General features: G+C 44.3%; 1 protein-coding gene across 2 annotated transcripts in view; it reads left to right on the top strand.

The window, feature by feature from the left end:
• Nucleotides 1-26,863, top strand: part of LOC137506082 (neuronal acetylcholine receptor subunit alpha-7-like) — a 237,989-nt gene that overhangs the window by 121,624 nt on the left and 89,502 nt on the right. For both annotated transcript variants that reach the window (XM_068233573.1, XM_068233574.1), the window contains 2 exons: nt 83-277; nt 3,279-3,365. In XM_068233573.1, coding sequence (XP_068089674.1) covers nt 83-277; nt 3,279-3,365 — 282 coding nt within the window. The remainder of the gene's footprint in view (nt 1-82; nt 278-3,278; nt 3,366-26,863) is intronic.

The following is a 26,863-nucleotide window of genomic DNA, read 5'->3' as shown; positions in this document are numbered from 1 at the left end:
TACATCTTCTTTCTGCACAACTATTTATTGCTATGTTACTGACAATTCTTTTCCCATTTATTTTATATTCTGTATCAATTAGACGTTCCAGGAAAAAGAAATGAACTGTATTATGATTGCTGCAAGGAGCCCTATCCTGATGTCACCTACACAGTGACTATGCGCAGACGCACTTTATATTATGGATTAAATTTACTAATACCGTGTGTCCTTATATCTGGATTGGCATTGCTTGTATTCCTCCTGCCTGCTGATTCAGGAGAGAAGATATCTCTGGGTAGGTAATGCACTGTAAAAGTAATAAAGGAAAGATGTAGAAATGATGTTCTCAATTTCAGAATGGATCTTAAATTGCCTGAACTTTATTGCATCTCTGTCAAGACATGGCATTGGTAGTCTCATTCTGCAAATATTGTACTGCTTGTAATTTAGCACAAAGTATAGTACTCGAGTTTTAGTACATTAGAGTTTATTAAAAGTCAGCATGTGTAAACCTTGCATAGTGGCATTGTGGTTAAATGAACAGGAGCAAGATAGTGTATTTCCATATACAGTAATGCAGAATGAGTTTTTGAAATTTGGTGAAATACAGCTCTTGGGACAGAACTGTAAAACGCAACTGCAAGTAATAAATGAAGTAAATATTAAATGACAACACTACAGTTTATTATCTGCTATAAGTTAAAGACCATTGCCTCCTACTGTGTCGGGATTGTTATCTGTGAAATGAATGGAACTGCAATACTGCGGTGCTTCTCACATCACCATTGCCTACAAACAAATTCAGGACTAAAGCTACGTACACACATGCGATAACTGTTGTCTGAAATTACCGATAACGACCATTTCAGCTGAAGATGATTATGTGTGTACAGCGGCCGCTGATCGATACTGCTCGGGCATCTGGCATCGCTAAAGATCCTTCCCGTCTGATTTTTAATGACCCCCAATGCCCGCGCACGACAGTTCAAAATGCTTTTTACTAATCCTCCCGACTGGTTAGACACTCCGTCCTCCGCCGATCGTCCTCCCTCCGCCCCCTCCATAGCACAGAGCACATCGCTAGCCTCAAGGCTAGGGATGTGTCTGTACAGCATCATTCCGCGAATTGAGCCCAAGGAATCCAGTCTCAATCCCCAATAATTCTTGTATGTGTGTAGGTAGCTTAAGAGAGAAAGGTAGGTTCCCACAAATGTCTGAAATAGTCCAGTCAGTGGCTAGTGGGTAAGGAGGTCTGTTAAGGCTAGGACAAGTAGAAAAAATATTTGAAGAACTGTGGTTAAAACAGGGAGACTCTGCACTGGATTTTCGCATTAGGAAAGAGAAAGAGGTAAAGTGGTTGTTTTTATTCTACAATAATTCTAAAAATAGGTTCCTACCCAGTTTCAATAGGGATGAGCAGAATGATAGAAATCTATATTCAGTTTCCGTTCCAGGTTTTCTGGCCCAGCAGGCAGTAGCTGGGATTAGATATCACTTTTGCAGCACAAGATGTGAATCTCGGAGCAGTTTGCTATGGCACTATAGAAGTGTTCCTCAGCCTATCACTGTGCTGGATTCCATGCATTGGCCATCTGATTTTGCAGAGGTATCTCTAGAATTTTCTGTCACATGCATGACTTCTGGTATGTTTCTGCTTATAAAGAACATATGATTTAACCATATTGAAGTCCAAGTTCTGCTTCCTCTTTTTTAATGAATTTGTCATTTTCCATTAATTAGTAAAGCACTATTTTTTTGTACCTTGTACACCTAAGGCCATATGCAATTCACTTTTTCACCTCAGTTTTCTAATTTTCAAACCTGTCAATAATGCCTTTTAAACCACCAGCAAGTAAACAAATACTCAAAATAAAAATTGTTATAGTACTTTTTCACCTACTTTTTGGTACTTTTTCTACTGCAAAATGCAAAAAAAGTTAATATTAATTGAAAATGAAAAATTATCTCCCAGGAGAAAACACAGGAGAAAAAGTTAATTGCATATGGTCCCTAGAGTGTTTGCGATGGATATATTAAAGCAAATTTAGTTGTGAAGAGCAAAGGCTCTGGATCCCAGAGAGCCTTCCTGGCCTTCTCTGTCCTGTCGTTCCACCGCTGTACCTTGTTCACGTCCTTCTGTGTGTTTGAGTTTCTCCATACAGGCTTTAGAAGTACTCAGGCCAAGTGGCTCCGTATTGCGGGCATGCTAGTCCGGGCTCACACATGCCCAGTATGGAGTTCCTCATTTTTAGGAGCACTCAGGTAGCTGAGTATGTCCAGAGCCTGCCTGAAGAGGGCCAAAGATGTATTCGACCTGCAGGTCGATTAACTTTAATGGCATGACAGCACTGGAAAATGGACCCTAAGGCCTCGTTCAGACTATACGCGCTGCCGTCCGCATTTTGGCAGCGCGTATAGTGTGCGACACGCAAGAACGGTAGAAGGGCATAGACAGCCCTTCTACCGTTTCCATCATATGCGCTGCGTGGCAGCGCGATTGCGCTATCGCGTGCTGCACGCATTTTTGGGAATCGCAGCGCAGATCCCATTCATTGTAATGAATGGGATCTGCAGCGCAGCGCATAGGAGCGCAGATGGCGTGCGATCGGACGCGTTGCGTTCCAATCGCACAGCCATCTGCGCTAAATGATGTGAACGAGGCCTAAGAGAAGAAAGGGAAGGCTATATGGGATTCATATCCTGCCCTCTTCTTAGGTACCTAACTTACTATTTTTTTCACTTCAGGTTTACCAAACTTTAAAATGACCAGCTGGCCCTCTTGTTCAAAATGCAATTTTACTCAACAGAAAGTTGTACTGACTCTTCCCCTATCCCATAATACAATTGTGTACAGCCCAGTTTTTCCTGTCACCACAGATTACCTGACCCAGCTTACTTTCTCTGTCTTCTGGTAAGAGATGAACTCTTTGTGGACAGCATTTAAGCTACAGCACAGTCTCATAATCATAATACTCTATTGTAGCAGCAGTGGGGGCCACAAATTATTAACCTCTATATAAGTGAAGTGAAAGGTTGGTAGGATGGCTCAGCGTGTGCATAGTGTGAGATCTGAACCCTGGATAGGAAACACCCACACTTGTTGCAGCTGTAGGCTTTTGTGAATGAATCCTGGGTCCCATGACTGACTTTTTCAAGGGCTGCATCAAATATGGAAGTTGTGTAAATAGTGGTATAGTTCCATATTAAGCTTTACTGTCATATCTGAAAGAGTGATCTACAACGTTAAAGAAGATTTAAGAAAGTATTTATTAGTATTTTCCCTCCTGATCACCTAGGAATCACTGTTCTCCTATCACTGACCGTCTTCATGCTGCTTGTCGCGGAGATTATGCCTGCAACATCAGATTCTGTACCACTTATAGGTAAGTCAGTTTTGGATTGTTACCCTTGTTTATTTATGCTCACTTGCATTATATAATTCAAAATAATACACACCCACAGGTTTTCAAAGAGCCAAGGCACTTTCAGACAGTAGCAAGGGCTCATGGGAGCTCAGTCTGGGCAGGAGGAGGGGGGGGGGTGTATTACTAGCCAGAGATTTCAGAGGCAGAGGGGAGGAGGGGGGATTAGGTTTTTCTTTGCTCAAGATACAGATAAGCCTGCCTCTGTGTAATGTTTACAAACAACATGGCTGCTGTCATTGTATCACAGGAAGAAATAATCATATTCTATTAAAGCTGTTTGCAGCTAGATTTGTGTGTAAACTATCTAAACTTTAGATAAGATATATAGACAAGTTAATTGTTATAGTTAGTTTTTGGATCCGCTTTAACTATATACCGTAATAACAATGTAGGAATAATGCAAAAATATGTAACAAAGAGGTACAGTTATCTGCTACTGCCACATTGGCTGTCATATAGCAGAGAATGGCCCTTGGCAGCACTCATTTAGGAATAAATATGTCAAACATTTTGGGAGCTCCTATAGTATTACCGTAAATCCTTTTAGAATCCGAGTAAAGAGGTCAAGAAGTTTTCATGTTTTCTGTTTTGTATTGGTTTAATTTTGTTAATTTAAACTTATCTACTAAATGAAGACACTGGGTTTTGGATCAGTTAATGGAAGGGAATCACATTGCAACCTTTGCTTAATATACTATTTTTCTTACAGTCTAGCTATAGGTGGCGAAAGCACTTCAGGTATTAAAGGGTAATTCCTCTTCTTCTGAGGAAAACTCACCACTTTCAGTTCAGCTCTAAATATTGCAACAACCTCAAACATTATTTCAGCTGGATTACCTTGTTTCCATGTACAGACACTGCCAAACTTAGCTGCCAGTCAGTAGGTGGGTAAGAATGGCTCCTATACTATGCTACTGTACTCTAGTAACAATGGCAACTGTACTCCAAACAGAGTACACTCAGTACTGTTGCCAAGGTTGGAAAACGGGACATTTTGAGCCTATAATCAGTTTCAGGAAAATCTTAACTGGCTGCAGACTGAAATAGAAAGATAATTTTTAATAATATTACAGTGTCAAAAACCTTTGCAGCACCCATTAATATTTCTGGCAATTTTCTAATGACAGTGGAATATCTCTTCCATGTCGTATACATATATGTTATACTTGGTCATGATGAATCAGGTAATCATGGGAAAAATACAAAAGAATGTTTCAAAGAAATGTGTACCAGTCAAGAACTATGAGTAAAAAAAAAACAGATTTGCCAATCCTTCTCAGCATGCAAAGATAAAGTGACTCTGTAGTGGTACTTTGAGCATGTACAGGTAGTATCACTGCACAATATGTGCTCTTGTCACCTCAGCAACACAGCTAAGCTCTGGTAAGTACCTGTAGTCACAACAGAGTCTGTCCTTGGGCCGAACTACTATTCACATGACAGTTGCCTTGTTTTGAATTGCATAGCAAAGGCTATGGCATGACCAGGGATTGAGAAGGTGTGTGGCATACACAGGAGTCAGTTACATTGTAGACTGGGCGGGGCATGCCTGTGTCAGAAAAAACATAGTTGGACTTACAAATTTTAGATTTTTAATATATTTCATTGGCACACAATCTAAGAGTACTCTGAGGGCGCCTCCTACCTCTCTCCTTAGGGAAAAATAATAAGATGACTTGATTGTTTCAAATACAATGTAAAGTGCTGACTTGACTTGTTCAACCATTCAGTATGCTATGTAAAGTACTGCAGAAAGCATCAGTGATGTATATAGGAAATAATGATACTAATAAAACATGTTTTTATAAACGTGCTCCTACACACTGGGGACCCCATTCAATTACAGCAATTGCCAGTGTTATGGACTGGTGTTATTTTAATTCATGCAAATAACCGTTTTCAAATATTTGCTTGCCTGGCCATGCAAGAAATACTTTACTGCAAGAAATAATCATTCTGGCATTCTCTCCACCTGATTCAGTCAGTCCTTTTACTCGAAGGTGTTTATTTAACCCTCCTGGCGGTATATTAAAAACCGCCAGGGGGCAGCGCAGCCGTTTTTTTGATTTTTTTTTTTTAAATCATGTAACGAGCCTAGGGCTCGCTACATGATAGCCGCTGCTCAGCGGCATCCCCTCAGCACCGCCGATCGCCTCCGGCGATAGGCGATCAGGAAATCCCGTTCAAAGAACGGGATTTCCTGGAGGGCTTCCCCCGTCGCCATGGCGACGGGGATGGATGACGTCACCGACGTCATGGACGTCGTGACGTCTAAGGCAGTCCCGATCCACCCCTTGCCGCTGCCTGGCGCTGATAGGCCAGGCAGCGCAGGGGTCTAGGGGGGGGGGGGGGGGCTGTGTTGCGACGCGGATAGCGGCGATCGAGCGCGGGGCGGCGGTGATCGAAGTGCTGACGCATCTAGCAAAGTGCTAGCTGCGTTCAGCAAAAAAAAAAAATTACTCAAATCGGCCCAGCAGGGCCTGAGAAAACCTCCTGCGCGGCTTACTACGCACTGGCACGCTACGTTCGGGGTTACTGCCAGGAAGGTTAAAGGACAACTGAATTGAGAAGAACATGGAGGCTGCCATATGTATTGACTTTTAAAGAAAACCTGTAACTAAAAAAAGTTCCCCTGGGGGGTACTTATCTCAGGTAGGGGAAGGCTCCGGATCCTATAGTGGCTTCCCCCATCCTCCTGTGTCCCACCGCGGTCTCGCTGTGCCCCTTCGAACAGCGGGGATGTAAATATTTACTTTCCTGGCTCCAGCGCAGGCACAGTATCGGCTCTCCACTCGGAGATAGGCGAAAATAGCTGATCGCTATCGAGCCGCTCTACTGTGCAGGCGCAAGCCTCCTGCACCTGCGTAGTAGAGCGGACCTGACAGAAATCGGCTTTTTCCGTCTATTTCCGCACTGGAGCCAGGGAAGTTAAATATATCAAGCCTTGTCAGGCTTGTAGAGCGCGGATTGCGGGAGACTTCGGGGGAGCCAGCGCTGGATTGCCTGCAGCTACAGGGGAGGGGGAAGTCTCATTGGGACCCTAAGGCTTCCCCCTCCTGAGGTAAGTACCCCCAAGGGGACGTTTTCTTCAGTACAGAGTCTCTTTAAACAATACCAGTTTCCTGGCAGCCCTGCTGATCTATTTGGCTGCAGAAGTGTTTGAATAACACCAGAAACAAGCATGCAGCTAATCTTGTCAGATCTGACAATAATGTCAAAAACATCTCATCTGCTGCATGCTTGTTCAGGGTCTATGGCTAAAAGTATTAGAGGCAGAGAGGATCAACAGGACAGCCAGGGGACGTGCTTACATCTGAAAATGGCACCTGAGTATAATAGCGCACGGTGTTGCCGCTAATCCGTTTGCCGCTTATCGCTATTTAACGTTAAAGCCTTATTGTGATTTAGCATTAAAGCCTTATCGTTATTTAGCGTTAACACACAGAACCCTCTCTGTACCTACCCCTAACCCATAAACCCCCCCTGGTGGTGCCTAACCCTAACCACCCCCCTGGTGGTGCCTAACCCTAACCACCCCCCTTGGTGGTGCCTAACCCTAACCACTCCTCTTGGTGGTGCCTAACCCTAACCACCCCCCTTGGTGGTTCCTAACCCTAACCACCTCCCTGGTGGTGCCTAACCCTAACCACCCCCCTGGTGGTGCCTAACCCTAACCACCTCCCTGGTGGTGCCTAACCCTAACAACCCCCCTGGTGGTGCCTAACCCTAACCACCCCCTTGGTGGTGCCTAACCCTAACCACCCCCCTGGTGGTGCCTAACCCTAACCACCCCCCTGGTGGTGCCTAACCCTAACCACCCATCTTGGTGGTGCCTAACCCTAACCAGCCCCCTGGTGGTGCCTAACCCTAACCACCCCCCTGATGGTGCTTAACCCTAACCACCCTCCTGGTGGTGTATATTGTACTGTAACTATACCTAACCCTACTCTCACCCAGAACCCTCCCTTTACCTATCCCTAACCCTAAGACAGTCCCTGGTGGTGCCTAACCCTAAGACCCCCCTGGTGGTGCCTAACCCTAAGACCCCCCTGGTGGTGTCTAACCCTAACCACCCCCCTGATGGTGCCTAACCCTAAGACCCCCCCCCCTGGTGGTGCCTAACCCTAAACTTTACAGTGTTACATTAAATCCATTCACCATTTTGCAGTTAAATAACGTCTGCAGTTTGGCTTATGTAGGGGGCTATTGATAAATAGCGTTAATGTGTGCCACTATTGATAAATAACGTTAGTGTGTGCCACTATTGATAAATAACGTTACTGTGTGCCGTTTTCTTCTTTTTTCCCTGTGCGTCATTATTATGCAGTACTAACGATAAATAGCGATAAGCGTATCTTTTTAATGTGGCGCCATTTTTATGCATAGGCGCTGTGCGCCATTATTCACTGATCCGAGGCAACTGGTATTGCTTAAAGGAAAAAAAATATGGCAGCCTCCATATCCCTCTGGCTTCAGTTGTTCTTTAAAAATAATTATTGCAGAAGAAAACTACACTTATGGTATTACCTCCTTTACCCAGGTGGAAACACTGCGTACGTTAAAAAGGGGCGCTGGGAAAAAAGGGCGCAGGGTTTTAAACGATAAGCATGGATAACGTTTAAAAATGTATTGTACTGTATTTCGTTTAAAATTAATGTTTTATAAAGTTATAAATCATTAAATAATGTGCATTAAATCGGCAATTGTAAAAACGTTAATCTTCCGTATAAATCGTGAAACGTATAATAACGTTTAAAAAAAAAAATTACTAAGTAACCCTCCCTGTACCTACCCCTAACCCCTAGACCCCCCTGTTGATGCCTAAACCTAAGACCCCCCCTGTTGGTGCCTAAGTAACCCTCCCTGTACCTACCCCTAACCCCTAGACCCCCCTGTTAGTGCCTAAACCTAAGACCCCCCTGTTGGTGCCTAAACCTAAGACCCCCCTGTTGGTGCCTAAACCTAAGACCCCCCTGTTAGTGCCTAAACCTAAGACCCCCCTGTTGGTGCCTAAACCTAAGACCCCCCTGTTGGTGCCTAAACCTAAGACCCCCCTGTTGGTGCCTAAACCTAAGACCACCCTGTTGGTGCCTAAACCTAAGACCATCCTTAGTGCTCACTGTATTGTGTGTAGAATAATGTTTTAAAAACAGTAAGGGATAAAATATATTACAATTTACATTACGTACTGATCGCTTTGTTTTGTGAATAATAATGTTTTACAAACAGTAAGGGATAACATTTAAAATAATGTTTTATTGAAATAAGAAACGTAAATCATCACAAGCAGTTATAAAACATGAAAAATCTTCGGGCGCCGTTGGAAAACGTTATTATTCTCGGGCGCCCTTTTTTCCTGTTCGGCGCCCATTAAACGCTAATTATTATAGGAGTGAATGGCGGCGCCCGATTTGTCCACTAGCCTCCTGCGCCCTTTTTTACTGTTACCCTAACCATTGATCTCATAACCATTGATTTATTGTCCTTAACCATTTCAGCTCTAAACCACTTCACCTTTGAGGATTTTTCCCCTTAAACACCCTAGCAATTTTCACATTTCAGCAGTACGTTCATTCATTCGGCAATAACTTAATCACTACTTATCACAATGAAATGATCTGTACATTGTTTTTCCAAACACAAATTAGGCTTTCTTTATATGGTACTTTTTGCAAAGAATTATTTTATTTTATATGCATTTCAAGAGAACCCGAGGTGGTTTGAAGAATATTATCTGCATACAGAGGCTGGATCTGCCTATACAGCCCAGCCTCTGTTGCTATCCCAAACCCCCCTAAGGTCCCCCTGCACTCTGCAATCCCTCATAAATCACAGCCACGCTGCTGACAAACAGCTTGTCAGAGCTGGCTGTGTTTATCTCTATAGTGTCAGTCTGCTGCTCTCCCCGCCTCCTGCAGAACTCCAGTACCCGCCTGCATCCCTTCCCTCCCTGCTGATTGGAGGGAAGGGACGGGGGCAGGGACCGGAGCTATGCAGGAGGCGGGGGAGCAGCTGAGACTGACACTACAGATGTAAACACAGCCTCACAGCACGGCTGTGATTTATGAGGGATTGCAGAGTGCAGGGGGACCTTAGTGGGGTTTGGGATAGCAACAGAGGCTGGGCTGTATAGGCAGATCCAGCCTCTGTATGCAGATAACATTCTTTAAACACACCTCGGGTTCTCTTTCAAGTGAATAAGAAAAATAAATCATTATTCCTCAGTTTTCAGCTGATATACTGTAGTTTTAAAATAAAATATGCTAATATAATTAAACTCACACATATTATTTGCCCATTTACCCCAGTTATTACACCCTTTAAATTATGTCCCTAGTACAATATATGGCAACAATGTTCTATTTGGAAATAAAGGTATATTTTTCCATTATGTGATTTTGAGTACTCTAACAATAGTGTAAGCCCTTATTTGCAAAAGTAACAGTGATACACTCTCATAGCATACTTTTTTTTTATTGTGTTATAAGGGGTCATAATGAATTGATTGGCTTGTTATAGGGATAGGAAATGTATGTTCATTTATTTTTATTCTAACATTCTTTTTGGCCATTAGATGTCTCCACACATTTTGCTGTCTGGTTAGAACGCAGCTCAAGCTGCATTCCAGCAAACAGGAAATTACTGTGACTGTTATTTACATTGGAATGATTGCTGTTGCTTGTTGCAACTGAAATTATTTCAACTTTAAACACTTAGATTTTATTTAGGAACATATGTTCCTATTTGCCAATCTGTTCACTATCGTGGGGGAGAGGGGCTGCAGGTGCGCACATGTGCCAAGAATAAGCAGACAAAAACGTGGATCTACGCCCCTGGGAGCTCAAGTGAGATTTTCAGGGACGTTAATACTTGTACCAGGGGAGGGTAACTAGTTAAGCAGTAGATGAAAAATGATTTCCTAGGTTAAAAAGTGAATTGGATCAGTCCCATATAGCAAATGCAATGGAAATTGCATTATATCATGCCAGAAAGTGGATTACTAATGCTCAAGCGGATTAGTTCAACTGCCAGGCAGTAGGCAGTCATTGCAATCATACCAGCCAGTAAAATGTATGCAAGAAAGCTCGATAGGAAACTTGTATAACTCAAGTTTTTCAATGCTTGCAACAAAATAAGGGCCTGGGTGTTTGATGTTCACATAGCTGTGCTATCTTACTAGTGGGAAGTGTAACTACATGTTAGTCTGTTAATGTCTATGTATAGAGCTCTTACACTCAGCAGTTGAGGCTTGGCATCAGACTTTCAAACGAAGCACAGATGTATGTGAAAGGGAAATGACATTGCAAGAATACCCCTGAAAAGATCTACCTGAGATCAAAACTTAAAGGCTTGAAAGTTTAAAACTAAAACAGCAAAATTCAGAGATGAAACTTGCACTTCATACTTCTTTATTGAAATTTACATAATAAAGCAAGAAATAGCTAAGGGACAGTGCTGATAAATGAAAGCAATGACAATATACAGCAATTATTTCTGTTTGTTTGTGTTTTTTGTTTTTGTGTGCTGCATCCCAATTTAATCTCATACAGTACGCTTTCCATCTTACCATTTATAAACACTTGAATACTAATCTTAGAGACTTGTTATTGCATATTGTGGAAATTGTAACAATGGAGTTAATCATCCAAATATTAAGTACGCTAAATACGGTAAGTAGAATATTGGTTATGGCCATTAACTGGAAATGTCCTGAGGAGACATTTCTATGCTTTTTTTTAGCTACATAAACTATTTAGGATGTTGTTAATTTGCTTGACATAAACATTGGCATAAAGATGTGATCTGTATATTTAATTAGAAAAGATCTAATCATTCAGCTGTGAAGTTTGTTCTTAGAAATGTTGCAATTGTAGATGTCTTGCATTCAGTTTTATTATATTGTATTGTTTCATCTACAATAAGCCAGTTTACTATTTTAGACTGACATTTACTCATTCCAGATCTTTCAAATACAAACTTACAAACTCACCTTTATGAACTAACTTAGGGTCATTATTTTATATATACACTCACCTAAAGGATTATTAGGAACACCTGTTCAATTGCTCATTAATGCAATTATCTAATCAACCAATCACATGGCAGTTGCTTCAATGCATTTAGGGGTGTGGTCCTGGTAAAGACAATCTCCTGAACTCCAAACTGAATGTCAGAATGAGACAGAAAGGTGATTTCAGCAATTTTGAGCGTGGCATGGTTGTTGGTGCCAGACGGGCCGGTCTGAGTTTTTCACAATCTGCTCAGTTACTGAGATTTTCACCACAACCATTTCTAGGATTTACAAAGAATGGTGTGAAAAGTGAAAAACATCCAGCATGCGGCAGTCCTATAGACGAAAATGCGTTGTTGATGCTAGAGGTCAGAGAAGGATGGGTCGACTGATTCAAGCTGATAGAAGAGCAAAGTTGACTGAAATAACCACTCGTTACAACCGAGGTATGCAGCAAAGCATTTGTGAAGCCACAACAGGCACAACCTTGAGGCGGATGGGCTACAACAGCAGAAGATCCCACCGGGTACCACTCATCTCCACTACAAAATAGTAAAAATAGGCTACAATTTGCATGAGCTCACCAAAATTGGACAGTTGAAGACTGGAAAAATGTTGCCTGGTCTGATGAGTCTCGATAGAGTCAGAATTTGGCGTAAACAGAATGAGAACATGGATCCATCATGCCTTGTTACCACTGTGCAGGCTGGTGGTGGTGGGATGTTTTCTTGGCACACTTTATGCCCCTTAGTGCCAATTGGGAATCGTTTAAATGCCACGGGCTCCCTGAGCATTGTTTCTGACCATGTCCATCCCTTCATGACCACCATGCACCCATCCTCTGATGGCTACATCCAGCAGGATAATACACCATGTCACAAAGTTAAATCATTTCAAATTGGTTTCTTGAACATGACAGTTAGTTCACTGTACTAAAATGGCCCCCACAGTCACCCGATCTCAACCCAATAGAGCATCTTTGGGATGTGATGGAACAGGAGCTTTGTGCCCTGGATGTGCATCCCGCAAATCTCCATCAACTGCAAGATGCTATCCTATCAGCGTGGGCCAACATTTCTAAAGAATGCTTTCAGCACCATGTTGAATCAATGCCACATAGAATTTAGGCAGTTCCGAAGGCAAAAGGGTTCAAACTTATTAGTATGGTGTTCCTAATAATCCTTTAGGTGAGTGTAGTTATACAATTTGTTTTTTTGTGTTTTGCTTTAAATGACACCCGAAGTAAGAGGGAGATGGAGAATGCCATATTTATTGCCTTTTAAAGAGAATCTGTACTGTGAAAATCTTACATAAACATACCAGCCTGTTTGTTGTCCTATCTTAGCCCCCTCTGTGACATTTTCGCCACTCCCGCTGCTTTCTTGGAGATAAAATCACTGTTTTATTCATTGTTTTTGTAAACAATGAAGATGGATGCCAAACAGGAAATACATCATCAGAGCAGGTGCCTGTTTGCAGTGGCTCTTCTCAAGCCTGACTTGACTGCTGGAATGTTACTCACATTTGTTGCCCTAGCTGCTTGTCTGAGCTCTGCACTGATCACTCTGCACTCACTGCTGTTCACAAGGTCACAGCTCTGTGAGCATAGAAAACAGGCTGGCTGTAAGCAGAGACCTTGCCTGTGACTCAAGCACAAAGGAGAGCAGAGGGGGGAGTGGAGGGGGCTGGCATAACTTGTCCCTATCACAGCAGAGGCAGTGCATTCCTCTCTGGATCGACAAAACTTGATAAAGAAAAGAAGATTAGATATATTACAGAGACAGTGCAACTAGAAAAGGCTGCAGTAATCCAGACCATATTAGAACAGGTATATGAACTTATAGGATAGAAGAAATAAGGCTGAAAACTTTGTTACAGAGTCTCTTTAAATAATACCTGTTGCCTGGCATCCTGCGTTCATGCATCAGCAGAGTCCTGAAATGCAGCAAAACCAGTCAAACATTGTCAAACATCTGATCTGTATGCTCGATCGGGGGCTATGCCTAAAGGTATTAGTTTGCAGTCTCCATATCCCTCTCACTTCAGGTGTCTGAAGTGGTCTGAAAGCCAGTATTTCTACTTTGCTCTAAAATATTCCTCACAGCTTGAAAGCTACTGTCTCAGAAAATTTCTAGCAGAACATCACTGAAATTGTTAAACAAAACACTTTCTCCTGCTATTCAGCTTCAAATCCACATTCAAACTGGAGATAACAGTATCTTTTTAATTGATACACAAATGTATCAACACTGGAATGTAAACAAACACTCTCTGAGAAATTGTCTCTGCTTCAGGCACACGCAGTGTTCAGAATAGCTCATTAGAAGATTGTAATATATAATAAAAAGCAGTTATAATAGAAAAATAATAAAATGCAATGCCAGCTTTCAGGGTAAGAAAAACTACACTTTGGAAACTTGTAATTTGTAAACAGACTATATTACTTATGCACAAAAGCAAATATGATAACTGTATGAGTAATAAAAAGTAGGAAAACACATTTTTATTGAATGTTATGTCAGAGTTTCAGACCAATTTAAGACTATGGGCTACATGATTAAAGTGACTCACTACATGATTTAAATAACTTAAAAAAGTTCTGAGCAATAATGCAATTTAGTTGCAGTCCTGATTTTGCTTATCCTGTCATATGCAACCATATCTCTTATAATGTTTACAATACAAATAGTGAGCCAAAAATGGCCCACCCTACAAACTGAAATGTTATCATCCGTTCAACAAAAACCAGCTAAGGGTTTTTAGAGGGCCTGTTTAACCCTGAAGAAGCACTGGGGACAGTTTGAAAGTGCATCATTTAAACAGAGATCATCACAGAATGAAGTTTATTCTATTATTAGTATAAGTACAGTGTAACAGCTTGGAAACACAGTACATTAAAAAATTCAAGTACGCTGCATTATTGATGAAGGCCTCACTTTAAATTATGCTAATTACACCAGAGAGGAAATGTATGCATCAACCAAGTGAACCTGACAAATCTGGCTTTGCAAATTTGGCCTATTGGCTAATCACGAGACATTGCTCATGCAAATATGCATTTGCTTTCGCATGCCTAAATATGCAGGGTCAAAAACCAAAACCGCAAAACAATCGCCCTGCGGGAATTAGTTCATGCTACATAGCACTATCCAGGGGCGCCACGAGGAGGCTTCCCATTGCCCCCATACAACCGGGGGGCCGCGGGGGTCCCAGGCTCTCTCACCGCCTGGAACCCACACAGCGGCACCCCGGAGGGGGAGGCTGGGGGGTGCAGGCGATCTCCCCAGTGTGGCCAGCGCTGGGAAGAGCTGCCCGCACACACCTCACAAGATTAAAAACAGGCACTTACCTTAACGTCCATTGCGTTCTGCTACATGCACATGACCTGGGCGCGACACATAAGGGGAGGACAGGCGCAAACAGCCTGCTCCAGGGCTCTCACCTCCTAAAACAAGCCATTCACCATCTGCCTCCAAAGGAAAGAAAATGCAATGCTAATTACAACAGAGAGAAAATGTGTGCATCAACCAAGTGAACCTGACAAATCTGGCTTTGCAAATTTTTCCTATTGGCTAATCACGAGACATTGCTCATGCAAATATGCATTTGCTTTCGCATGCCTAAATATGCAGGGTCAAAAACCAAAACCGCAAAACAATCGCCCTGCGGGAATTAGTTCATGCTACATAGCACTATCCAGGGGGGCCACGAGGAGGCTTCCCATTGCCCCCTTTAAATTATGTTACACACCCTTAAAGAGACTCTGAAGCAAAACGAGGGGTTTGTACCCCCCAATTCCCCTCTTCTAGGTCCGGGGAGCCCTTCCTCATAGAGGCAGAGCTTATGGCTGTAGCTCTGCCTCTTGGCTCATCAATCCTCGCTGATCGCCACCTCTCCCCACCCCTCTAAATCTGCCTGCGCAGAGAGGGGCATGGGAGAGGCGGAGATCCGCGCGGCGATTGACGCGCATGGAGGCAGAGCTGCAGCTTATAGCTCTGCCTCCATGAGCAGCAAAATCCACGACCGAGAAAGTCGTGGATTGTGCAGAGGGCATTTGGAGGTATAAAGCCCTCGTTTTGCCACGGGGATGCAGCAGTTTAGCATGCCCTATACGGCTTTACATAAATATTATTTAAAAACGGGAATTGAGACTCACTTCAGAGTCTCTTTAAGTAATAGTACACTAAAACCTTAAGTGTCATCTTCTAATTTGAAATACAAGACTGCCTTCGGAACCTAAACAGAGATGGATATGGATTTTTCCTATTATAACGGAATGAAACCCAGCGTTTCTTCTTTGCTCTAAAAGATTATTTACAGCATATTATATACTACCACATTTTTTTTTTCTAGAAAAGCATTCAACTAGTTATAAACACAGGACTTACAAGCTCCCTGCAGGGAAAGCTGGACACATCCAAACTAGTGATTATCTTGTGTTTAACATTATCTTGTGCTTACTTAATTGTATCAAGTGAGGAATGTATACACTTCTCTGACTGTGCAGACACTTCAGAACACAAAGAGGTACTCAGAAATCATTCCTGGTACATTACAGTAGAAATACAATAGAAATACACCAGTTATAAATAAAATGCAATTGCAGTTCTCAGAGCAAAAAAAATGTACTTTGGGAACTTGGAATATCTAAATGAATAATACTACTTATGCACAAAAGCAAATATGATAACTGTATGTGATATACAAAGTAGGAAATCATGTTTTTATTGAATATTTTGTAAGCGGTTTATACGGCTTTAAACAATACCCTTTGCTTGGTAGACCTCCTGATCGCTTTGACTGCAGTAGTGGCTGAATCACACACCTGAATCAAGCATGCAGCTAATCCAGTCTGACTTCAGTCAGAGCACCTGATCTGCATGCTTGTTCAGGGGCTGTGGCTGAAAGTATTAGAGACACAGGATCAGCAGGAAAGTCAGGTAACTGGTATTATTTTAAAAGGAAAAATCAATCTCCTTCAGTTTAGGTTCCCTTTAAAGAGAATCTGTACTCTAAAATTCTTACAATAAAAGCATACCATTCTCTTCATTATGTTCTCCTGTGCCCCTCTGTGCTGTTTCTGCCACTCCCTGCTGCAATCCTGGCTTGTAATTAACAGTTTTAGGCAGTGTTTACAAACAAGACATGGCTTCTAACCAGATAGGCTGTGAACAGCTTACTGTGTGACTCATGCAGAGCTTGGAGAGGGTGTGTAAAGCTTCTGCCAATGACAAGCAGTGCTGCACATTCCGCACATTCCAGCCTCAGCCCAACAGAGCCGACAGAGCCAACAGAGGAAAGAAGATAAGATTTATTACAGAGACAGTGCAACTAGAAAATGCTGCAGTAAGACAGACCACATTGGAACAGGCATAGGAACTTATAGGATAGAAAAAATAAGGCTCAAAATTTTGTTACAGAGTCTCTTTAAAACAGAAGGCATTTGAGATTATTCAGGTTGAAGTGAGCAGGGGCGGACATACGGCCGTGCAGGCCGTGCCGCCGCACGAGGGCCCCTGAAGTTCCGTTTTCTTCAGGGGCCCATTAAGTATTTTTTTTTTTTTTTTTTTATATTTTTTTTTTTTATTATTTTATTCCCGGGGGGCCCCCCGACTCCTATCCTCCCTCCCTCCCTCACCTCGGGGGGCCCCCTCCCGATATGCGCGGCGGGAGAGCGAGCGAGCGGCAAATGCAGGAAGGGCTCTCCAGGCATCCGCTAGAGGCCCAGCCGCTTGGTCTCCAATATGTCTCCAGTTGGAGACATATTGGAGACTCAGCGGCTGGGCCTCTAGCGGATGCCTGGAGAGCCCTGAAGACTTCCTGCATTTGCCGCTCGCTCTCCCGCCGCGCATATCGGGAGGGGGCCCCCCCGAGGTGAGGAAGGAAGGGAGGGAGGGAGGATAGGAGTCGGGCCCCCCACCCGGATAGCCACCCACCCGGCTACCTAACCACCTACCCACCCGGCTACCTACCTACCCACCCACCAGGCTTCCTACCTACCCACCCGACTACCTAACCACCCACCAGGCTTCCTACCTACCTACCCACCCGGCTACCTACCCACCCACCAGGCTTCCTACCTAACCACCCACCCAACTACCTAACCACCCACCCGGCTACCTACCCACCCGGCTACCTACCCACCCACCAGGCTTCCTACCTAACCACCCACCCAACTACCTAACCACCCACCCGGCTACCTACCCACCCGGCTACCTACCTACCTACCCGGCTACCTACCTAACCACCCACCTGGCTACCTACCTAACCACCCACCCGGCTACCTACCTAACCACCCACCCGGCTACCTACCGGGCTAGTTACCAACCCACCCACCAGGCTACCTACCTACCCACCCGGCTACCCGGCTACCTACCTAACCACCCACCCGGCTACCTACCTAACCACCCACCTGGCTACCTACCTAACCACCCACCCGGCTACCTACCGGGCTAGTTACCAACCCACCCACCAGGCTACCTACCCACCCACCAGGCTACCTACCTACCCACCCACCAGGCTACCTACCCACCCACCAGGCTTCCTACCTACCCACCCGGCTACCTACCTACCCACCAGGCTACCTACCCACCCACCAGGCTACCTACCTACCCACCCACCAGGCTACCTACCCACCCACCAGGCTTCCTACCTACCCACCCGGCTACCTACCTAACCACCCACCCGGCTACCTACCTACCCACCCACCCGGCTACCCACCCACCAGGCTTCCTACCTAACCACCCACCCGGCTACCTACCTAACCACCCACCCGGCTACCTACCGGGCTAGTTACCAACCCACCCACCAGGCTACCTACCCACCCACCCGGCTACCCACGCACCCACCAGGCTACCTACCTACCCACCCACCGGGCTACCTACCTACCTACCGGGCTAGTTACCCACCCACCCACCAGGCTACCTACCCACCCGGCTACCTACCCACCCACCCACCAGGCTACCAACCCACCCACTCACCCACCCACCCACCAGGCTACCAACCCACCCACCCACTCACCCACCCACTAGGCTACCTATCCACCCAACCACCCATGGGAGCTGCGCGCCGGATGGAGGCTGGGACAGGAGGTCTGCTGCTGCAGGTGAGTAAATGTTTTTGTTTTATTTATATTAGCAGGTGTATGTTCTGGGCAGGTCTGCCACATGATTGCATGTATTTTCTTCGCAAATCTGCCGACATGATTGCATGTATTTTCTGGGCATATCTGCCGACATGATTGCACGTATTTTCTGGGCATATCTGCCGACTTGTTTGCACGTATTTTCTGGGCATATCTGCCGACTTGATTGCATGTATTTTCTGGGCATATCTGCCGACTTGTTTGCACGTATTTTCTGGGCATATCTGCCGACTTGATTGCACGTATTTTCTGGGCATATCTGCCGACTTGATTGCACGTATTTTCTGGGCATATCTGCCGACTTGATTGCACATATTTTCTGGGCATATCTGCCGACATGATTGCACGTATTTTCTGGGCATATCTGCCGACATGATTGCACGTATTTTCTGGGCATATATGTGTATTTTCTTGAGAAAACCTGCACAATTATGTGCATTTTCTGGGGAAAGGGTCACCAAAACTTGGGCCCACTGTCTTTGCGTTGCACTTTTCAAGGGAACCTGAGGTGAGAATAATATTGAGGCTGCCATATTTCTCTCCTTTTAAGCAATACCAGTTGCCTGGCTGCCGTGCTGGTCCTCTGCCTCTTATTCTTTCAACCATAGACCCTGAACAAGCATGCAGCAGGTCAGGGGTTTCTGACAATATTGTCAGAACTGAGAAGATTAGCTGCATGCTTGTTGCTGGTGTAATTCAGTTTATTACTGCAGCCAAATAGATCAGCAGGGCCGCCAGGCAACTAGTATTGTTTAAAAGGAAATAAACCCTCACCCCGGGTTCGCTTTAAGTTACAGTTAGCTCCGCCCTCATCTGGTCATTGCCACGCCCATTTTTTTGCCGCGGCGCTACGCGACGCAGGCTCTATCCACTAATTTTTGCCGGTTGCAGGTTGTAGCCACGCCCATATTTTGCCGCGACGCGCGTAAGGTCATAGGGGGCCCACAATTACAATTTTGCACAGGGGCCCACTGCTGGCTGTGTCCGCCACTGGAAGTGAGCATACGATATCTCCCACAATGCATCACTGCTGAATATGCAAATTGACCCTTTGTCACTGCAATGCACAATAGTGCAAAAATTGCTTCTCTTTGGTAATGACTCATCATGGATTTCTTCTTTCATGTAGACATGAGAGCAGATTTTACTGTGAGCAAAACTTACTGGGTGCTATATGTTTGAGGGCAGTCTTATGATCCAATGGAGACAGTGGCCCTTATTCAATAAACTTTTCTCCTGAATTTTCACACAGAAGATTTTGTCATTGCCCCCAGCAAGCAAGAAAATACTCAAAATAAGTTTCATAATACTATTTAAGCTAAGTCTTACACCTCTTCCAGATGCTAGGGGTTGAAAAGCTACTTTGTGATTGATTTACAAAAAAAAAAAATCCTGGGAGTAAATCCAGGACAAAGTAATTGAATAAAGAAAGGGCCACTGAAATAAAAGGGGCAAGGTCTTAATCTTAGAAGATAATTTGGTTGCTTTTTATAAACCTGAGATGATGGACAAATTGCAAACTACAAATATTTTGGCACTGGACTCTGATATTAAATAAGGAAGTACATGTGTGCTATATGGTAAGAATACTGTATGAAGAGCAAATTTTGCTTTATTCTGGTGTTGAAAGGGACAGGTTTGCTTTAAATGCTTAAATTTACTCTTTATTTGTACCAAGTGATTTCTCATTGTTACTAAGGGTTCTGCAGTTAGATTATTGTGCTAGAATGGAGACATAGAAAGTACTCGTTATGTGTCTGTTTCTGCATGAACTGAGTTGCATTTCTGACAGGATTGAATGACAAATGGCTTGTTTATGTTGTTTTGCTCATTTTAATGCACTCACAACAAAGGATCACCGGTAAAATTACAGCATGCAATGCAGTTGTCCACAAACAGGAACTGGGGATAGACATCCTGTCCTGACTATTACATCATATTTGCAGAATAGATCTCTAAGTATGTATAGTACTGTTCTTTTTATTCTGGGGTTGAGTTAGGAAATAAGGTGCCCTGGAACTCAGTCAGTCGAGTCTGGAGAACCTTTACTATAAACAATTTTGACTAGTACAGTATGTCGTAAAATACTTAAAGTGAACTTGAACTCAGGGCTTGCTAGCCAGTAGCCACTCTTAAAGATAAGAAACAGCATAATAACCTTTACAGCAAAACATTTATTTGTTGCAGCCCACAGAACCCCTGCAATAAATCTGCAGTGTGTCTACTTCCTGCTTTTGTGGAAGCAGACATAGGGTTAACATCCTGTGTTTACAAATTAGATGCTCTGCCGAGGTGCTGAGATTCATGAGCCAACACAGCTGAGATCAAGTTACACTTGTGATTAGTCACAGATGAGTTGGAATTAGACAGGCTCCTCACTCTAAACTCAAACAGGGTGGATGAGTTTGTGTTTTCCTGTCCTGTGCATGAGATCAGATCCGCTTTAAGAAGAAAATTTTTGGGCATCTAAAATTCTTCTCTTGAAAAAAAAGGGTTAATTGGCCATTAGCTTTGCAAAGTGCTCCCTTTCAAGTTGCCATAATAACCTTTACATTTTGCACCTTACATCCCTTTCTCTGCAAATAATTAGAGCATATGAAATACTATATTAGACATACAGCTTTTTGGAAGTTGGCATTTAGGTCAGAGCATACTTTGTTCATCTGTTCATTAGATTCCTTTTTTCCCCTTGTGAAATAAGAGGATAAAGCTTTTCATGCCCTACAATGTGAAAGCCTTGGGGGTTGGATGGAGCAGCTATCTGTAAACGATTGTCTAAAACAATCTCTCATTTCTGTCACCTGGCACGGGGCTGCCCGCAAGCGTAGCGAGATACACAAGGATAAAAGATCTGACTGGCATTAGAAATATTTGAAAGCAATTGCAGCTGTATGCTAACAGGATTTTTCTTTTAAACCAATAACATCTGGTACCACTTGAGGACCTAGCCTTTACCCCCCCCCCCCCTTAAGGACCAGCGCTGTTTTTTCAAATCTGTGCTGGGTGGGCTCTACAGCCCCCAGCACAGATCAAATGACAGGCAGAGCGACCAGATCGCCCCCCTTTCTCCCCACTAGGGGGATATGTGCTGGGGGGGTCTGATCGCTCCTGCATGCTGTGGGTGGCAGGGGGGGCACCTCAAAGCCCCCTCCACCGCAAGATTCCCCCTCTCCCTCTTCTCCCTCCCTGCCCCGGAGATCGGAGGCTGCACAGGAACCGATCTGTCCTGTGCAGCCTCTAACAGGCTCCCCGCTGTCATGTGACAGCGATCCCCGGCCGCTGATTGGCCGGGGATCGCTGATCTACTACAACGCTACTACTGTAGCAGCGTTGTAAAAATGTAAACAAAGCGGATTATTTCCGCTTGAGTTTACATTTAGCCTGCGAGCTGCGATCGGCAGCCCGCAGGCTATTCACGGAGCCCCCCGCCGTGAATTGACAGGAAGCAGCCGCTCGCGCGCTGTTTCCTGATTAATTAGCCTGCAGCCGGCGACGCAGATCTGCGTCACTGGTCCTGCAGCTACCACTTTGCCGACGCGCATTATGAGTGCGCGGTCGGCAATTGGTTAAGATATTTTTCATATACACAACTTGTTGAACACTTACAGTACCCTACAGTACAGTATAAGAGGTGTGCAGTACAATTTTCAATTAACATTATTAAACTTTATTTATAAAGCACGAACATATCACGCACTGCTGTGCAATAGATAGGGGAGGCAATGCCAGTGAAATTAAGTAAAGATCCAAGGTGGGCACCAAATGCACTGACAGAATACTAGTAGCCTCAAGTGGTGTGATTAATGCACTTTCCAGCACATTACAGTTTCTAAAAGAAGCAAAGGCAGGGCACCAATTTGCAAAATTGTCACTTTCCTCACTAGCAAATACATATACAGAGTCCAAACGTGCAAGAGTTTTGCTTCGCCAGAGGCCACAAAAAGTATGCGAGGCATTACAGCACTAAACAATGTTACACAGGGGCATTACAACAATAAACAGTGGTAACAGAAAATAGTGATGTAACAATAAACAGTGGTATAATATAATCAGGGCCGGGTGGTCCATGAGGTGGGGTGAAACGACTTCCTCAGGTGGCAAGTCCGGGGGGAGACAGCACCCGCCTGGCCATGGGTGTGGCGGGCTGCCAAGCTGGAGGGGGTAGCGGGCAGGAAGGGGGTGTTGGGCACAGCGGCGGGGAGGGGGGTCTGACCCCCCTCTCTCACCTGTGTCCCCCGATCTGCGCTCCCCCTCTAGCTTTTAAAATGCAGCAGCAGGGTATTAAGAGGCAGCGGGCGTGGATGACTCACCTCTTCCACGTCCTCACTTCCTGCAAATGCCGCCCACTGTATTGTAAGCGGACGGCATTGCAGGAAGTGACGACAGTGGAACGCACGCTGGAATGCGGAAGAGGTGAGTCATCCTCGCCCGCTGCCTTTTATTAATACGCTGCTGCACTTTAAAAGCTAGAGGGGGAGTGCAGATTGGGGGACCAAGGTGAGGAAGGGGTCTAACCCCTCCCTGTCGCTGTGCCCAATACCCCCTTACTGCCCGCTACCCCCTCCAGCTCAGGGGGGGGGGGGGGGGGGTTCGGTGGATTCTCACAAGTTTGCGTCAGGCAGCAAAAAGTCTAGAACTGGCCCTGAATATAATGATGATAATAAGGTAATTTTTGACCATTCTTCCAGGACAGTATTTGTGAGATCAGACACTGATGCTGGATGAGAAGGCCTGGCTCCCAGTCTCTGCTCTAAGTCATCCCAAAGGTGTTCTGTCTGGTTGAGGTCAGGGCTCTGTGCAGGCCAATCAGTTTCCTCCACACCCACTTGTGTACTGGTGCACAGTCATGCTGGAACAGGGAGGGGCCATAGTATTGTAAGCACTACAGAATAACAACTCCAATATCTAAAAGGTAATACATGAACAACAAATTAAAAAAACATGTTATGTGTCTTTGGGGCCTCAGATACCAGTAATTGCCTATAAGACTGCATTGCAAATAGACAACTGTTTCAGAGGTGTAACTTCATAGGAGCAGCCCCTGTGACCGCAGGGGGTCCAGAGCTGTAAGGGAGCCCCAACTATTACTGCACTCCCTCCCATAAAGGGGTCCATCTTTCAGATCAGGTGTTTTTGTGGCTTTCCTTGTTATAGATGTGAAGATTATGATGTCCACTTTTGTTTTATGACCCTTGCAAGATGAGCCCTCAGGATATGTGGGTCACCAGGTGTAGGCAAGAGAAAGGGTGGTAACACTGGGGGGGCCATCAAAGTTTTTCTGGGGGCCCCATGATTTGTAGATATGCCCCTAAACTGTCTTCTTAGAAACCCAGGCAGCCTCTTTTACACATATGTGTCCATCAGAGAAACAATTACAATGCACCGTTTATGGGTATAGGTTTCAATCCATGTATTCCCTGGAGACATATCCAAACATATTGCCTGGCTTTTCAGCAAGGCTTGGTGTACAGAGGCGCCAGAGTAGAATACAAACGTTTAAAAACCGTCTAAAAGAGGGGGATGTTCAGGTGGACTTACCTCCCTCGAAAATATAAAACTCAATTGAGTCACAATATATCAATACAAATTTTTATTTATTTAACTCCACTTAGTGCAATGCGTTTCGCAGGTGTGGTCCTGCTTCATCAGGCAAACAGGAGTATAACTCAATGGGTCTAAATGCAGAAGTGAGCGCTTCTGAGGAGCTCACTTCTGCATTTAGACCCATTGAGTTATACTCCTGTTTGCCTGATGAAGCAGTACCACACCTGCGAAACACATTGCACTAAGTGGAGTTAAAAAATAAATAAATAAATAAAAAAAATTGTATTGATATATTGTGACTCAATTCAGTTTTATATTTTCGAGGGAGGTAAGTCCACCTGAACATCCCCCTCTTTTAGACGTTTTTTTAAATGTTTTTATACTACTCTGGCGCCTCTGTACACCAAGCCTTGCTGAAATCTTGATTCCACCCTCGGTGGAGGGGTGCTACCCCGTTTCCTATCTACAGAGAGCGACATCTTAAAAACCTGAGTGGGGTCAGGTTCTAATACTCCCCACCTGCACTTGAAGTGGTTGCCTATGGGTAACCCATGTTTGTGAGTATATCTAAATATTTTGCTTTAAACCACAACCAACTTAACAATACTACACCATATTGGGCTCTCGATTTCTCTTTGTTCTTCCAAGCATATTGCCTGGCTAGCCAACTTACTTTTTCATTGTTAGGCTTGAGAGAACCTCTCGGGTCCAGGCGGTTGGGTACCGCAAACCAAATCCACATGGTACACTGGGCTCATTACCTGGACATTTAGGAGACCCACAGAGTTATTTACAGAATCATAGAGAAAATGAAGGAGGCAGAAAAGGTAATAAAGTTACATAAAATACAACCTTATTTGTTTTGCAGAGGTTTTATTAAAACAACACATACACAATAAAGAGTTTGCTTTCTTAAAGAGATTCAGAGATGAAGATAACTAAAGGTTTTTTACTTACCCGAGGCTTCCTCCAGCCCCATAAGCGTGGATGCGTCCCTTGCTGTCCTCCTACGGTCTCCTGCTCAGCCTCAATCAGCCCCGGTAACAGGCTCAGTTGCGTCCAGTCTGGGTCTTCTCAGCATACGCGGACCTACTGCGCATGCGCAGTAGTCCCGGACTGACGTGACTGAGCCAGTTACTGCTGATCATGGCTGAACGGGAGACCGCGGGAGGACGTAGTATTCTTCTAGTACATCCAGTCAAATATTACACCACGGGGCATGCTATTTTATTGATGCGGTAAAAGTTCAATTCATTTTTTAAAAGCTAAAGCTTGCAAATTCATTAGCAAGCAATTTTGGGGGGACTTGTAATTAGTTATCTTTATGTCTTTTAGTTAAGCATTTTTCACTTTTGAATACTTTAGCTAGACATAGGCCACTAGACATGCAAACATATTTAAATACATTTAGGTTTGAGCAAGTCGACCATTCAAACATTAGTAAATGAATGTTGACATTGCAGTATTTTCAGGATACCATTTATGTAGTGAATACTGTATGTTCACGTTGTAATATCTATATTGTGTCTGTTAGGTGCCAGCAGCATAGCTCCTCTGCGGTATAAATGTAACGCCTACATTTGGCGCAAATATCTATCAGTAAAAAGCACAAAAGTTTATTTGATCATAGACTCAATGTGTATCTGAGATCTGAATTTTTATAATGTATAGATATGGCTAAGTTCTCTTTACATATATAATTACATAAGTAACTTTTGGAATGCAGAGTGGAATTGCATTGAGGAGAAATTTCACTCAGAGAAGTGACAAGACACTTATGGTGCCCATCAATGAGACAATCTTGATTTTACAATCATAGTGCTCAGACACACTATAAGCACTTTTCTGAGCATTTTCGGGTCATCAGTGTGTTCTGAGCGTTTTTAAAAAATCGATCCCATTCACCTGCATTAAAATCGCATAAAAATTGTCGCAATCGTGTACGGTTTTCACGTTCACGATTTTACGATACTGTGGATATTTTTACACACTTTTACCGCAATTTTATTGCAAGCGAATGGTAGCGTTTTTTTAAAAGCGCTCAAAGCGCCGATGACCCGAAAAAGCTCAGAGAAGCGCTTATAGTGTGTCTGAGGCTGAGCCCTTAAGGTGGCCACTGACAATACAATTTCTTGAATGGTCAACCATCCAATCCAATCGGTGCAATTGATCAAAATGATTGTTTGAGCCCACCATTGTAGGGGAAACTGATAAGCAACCTGATCAAATGTAAAGAATTGTTCCAAAATTTGGATTGACAGAATGATCACCATTAACCACTTCCCGACCGCCGTATTGACAAATGGCGGCCGGGAAGTGGACCCCGCAAGGACCGCCGTATTGACAAATGGCGGCGGTCCTTGTAGGGGCATCCTCCGCCGGCGCCTGTCTCCGCTCACCCGCCGCAACATCCCGCCGGCCATACGGAAGCACCGGCGGGATGTTAACCCGACGATCGCCGCATACAAAGTGTATAATACACTTTGTAATGTTTACAAAGTGTATTATACAGGCTGCCTCCTGCCCTGGTGGTCCCAGTGTCCGAGGGACCACCAGGGCAGGCTGCAGCCACCCTATGTCGCACCCAAGCACACTGATTTCTCCCCCCCCTGCCCCAGATCGCCCACAGCACCCCTCAGACCCCCCCCCCTGCCCACCCCCCAGACCCCTGTTTGCACCCAATCACACCCCTAATCACCCATCAATCACTCCCTGTCACTATCTGTCAACGCTATTTTTTTTTACCCCCCCCCCCCT

The sequence above is a fragment of the Hyperolius riggenbachi genome, chromosome 1 (genome assembly GCF_040937935.1).
Source record: "Hyperolius riggenbachi isolate aHypRig1 chromosome 1, aHypRig1.pri, whole genome shotgun sequence".
Taxonomy (NCBI): Eukaryota; Metazoa; Chordata; class Amphibia; order Anura; family Hyperoliidae; genus Hyperolius; species Hyperolius riggenbachi.
The sequence above is the reverse complement of the archived record's forward strand: the minus strand, read 5'-3'. Positions and strand labels throughout refer to the sequence as shown.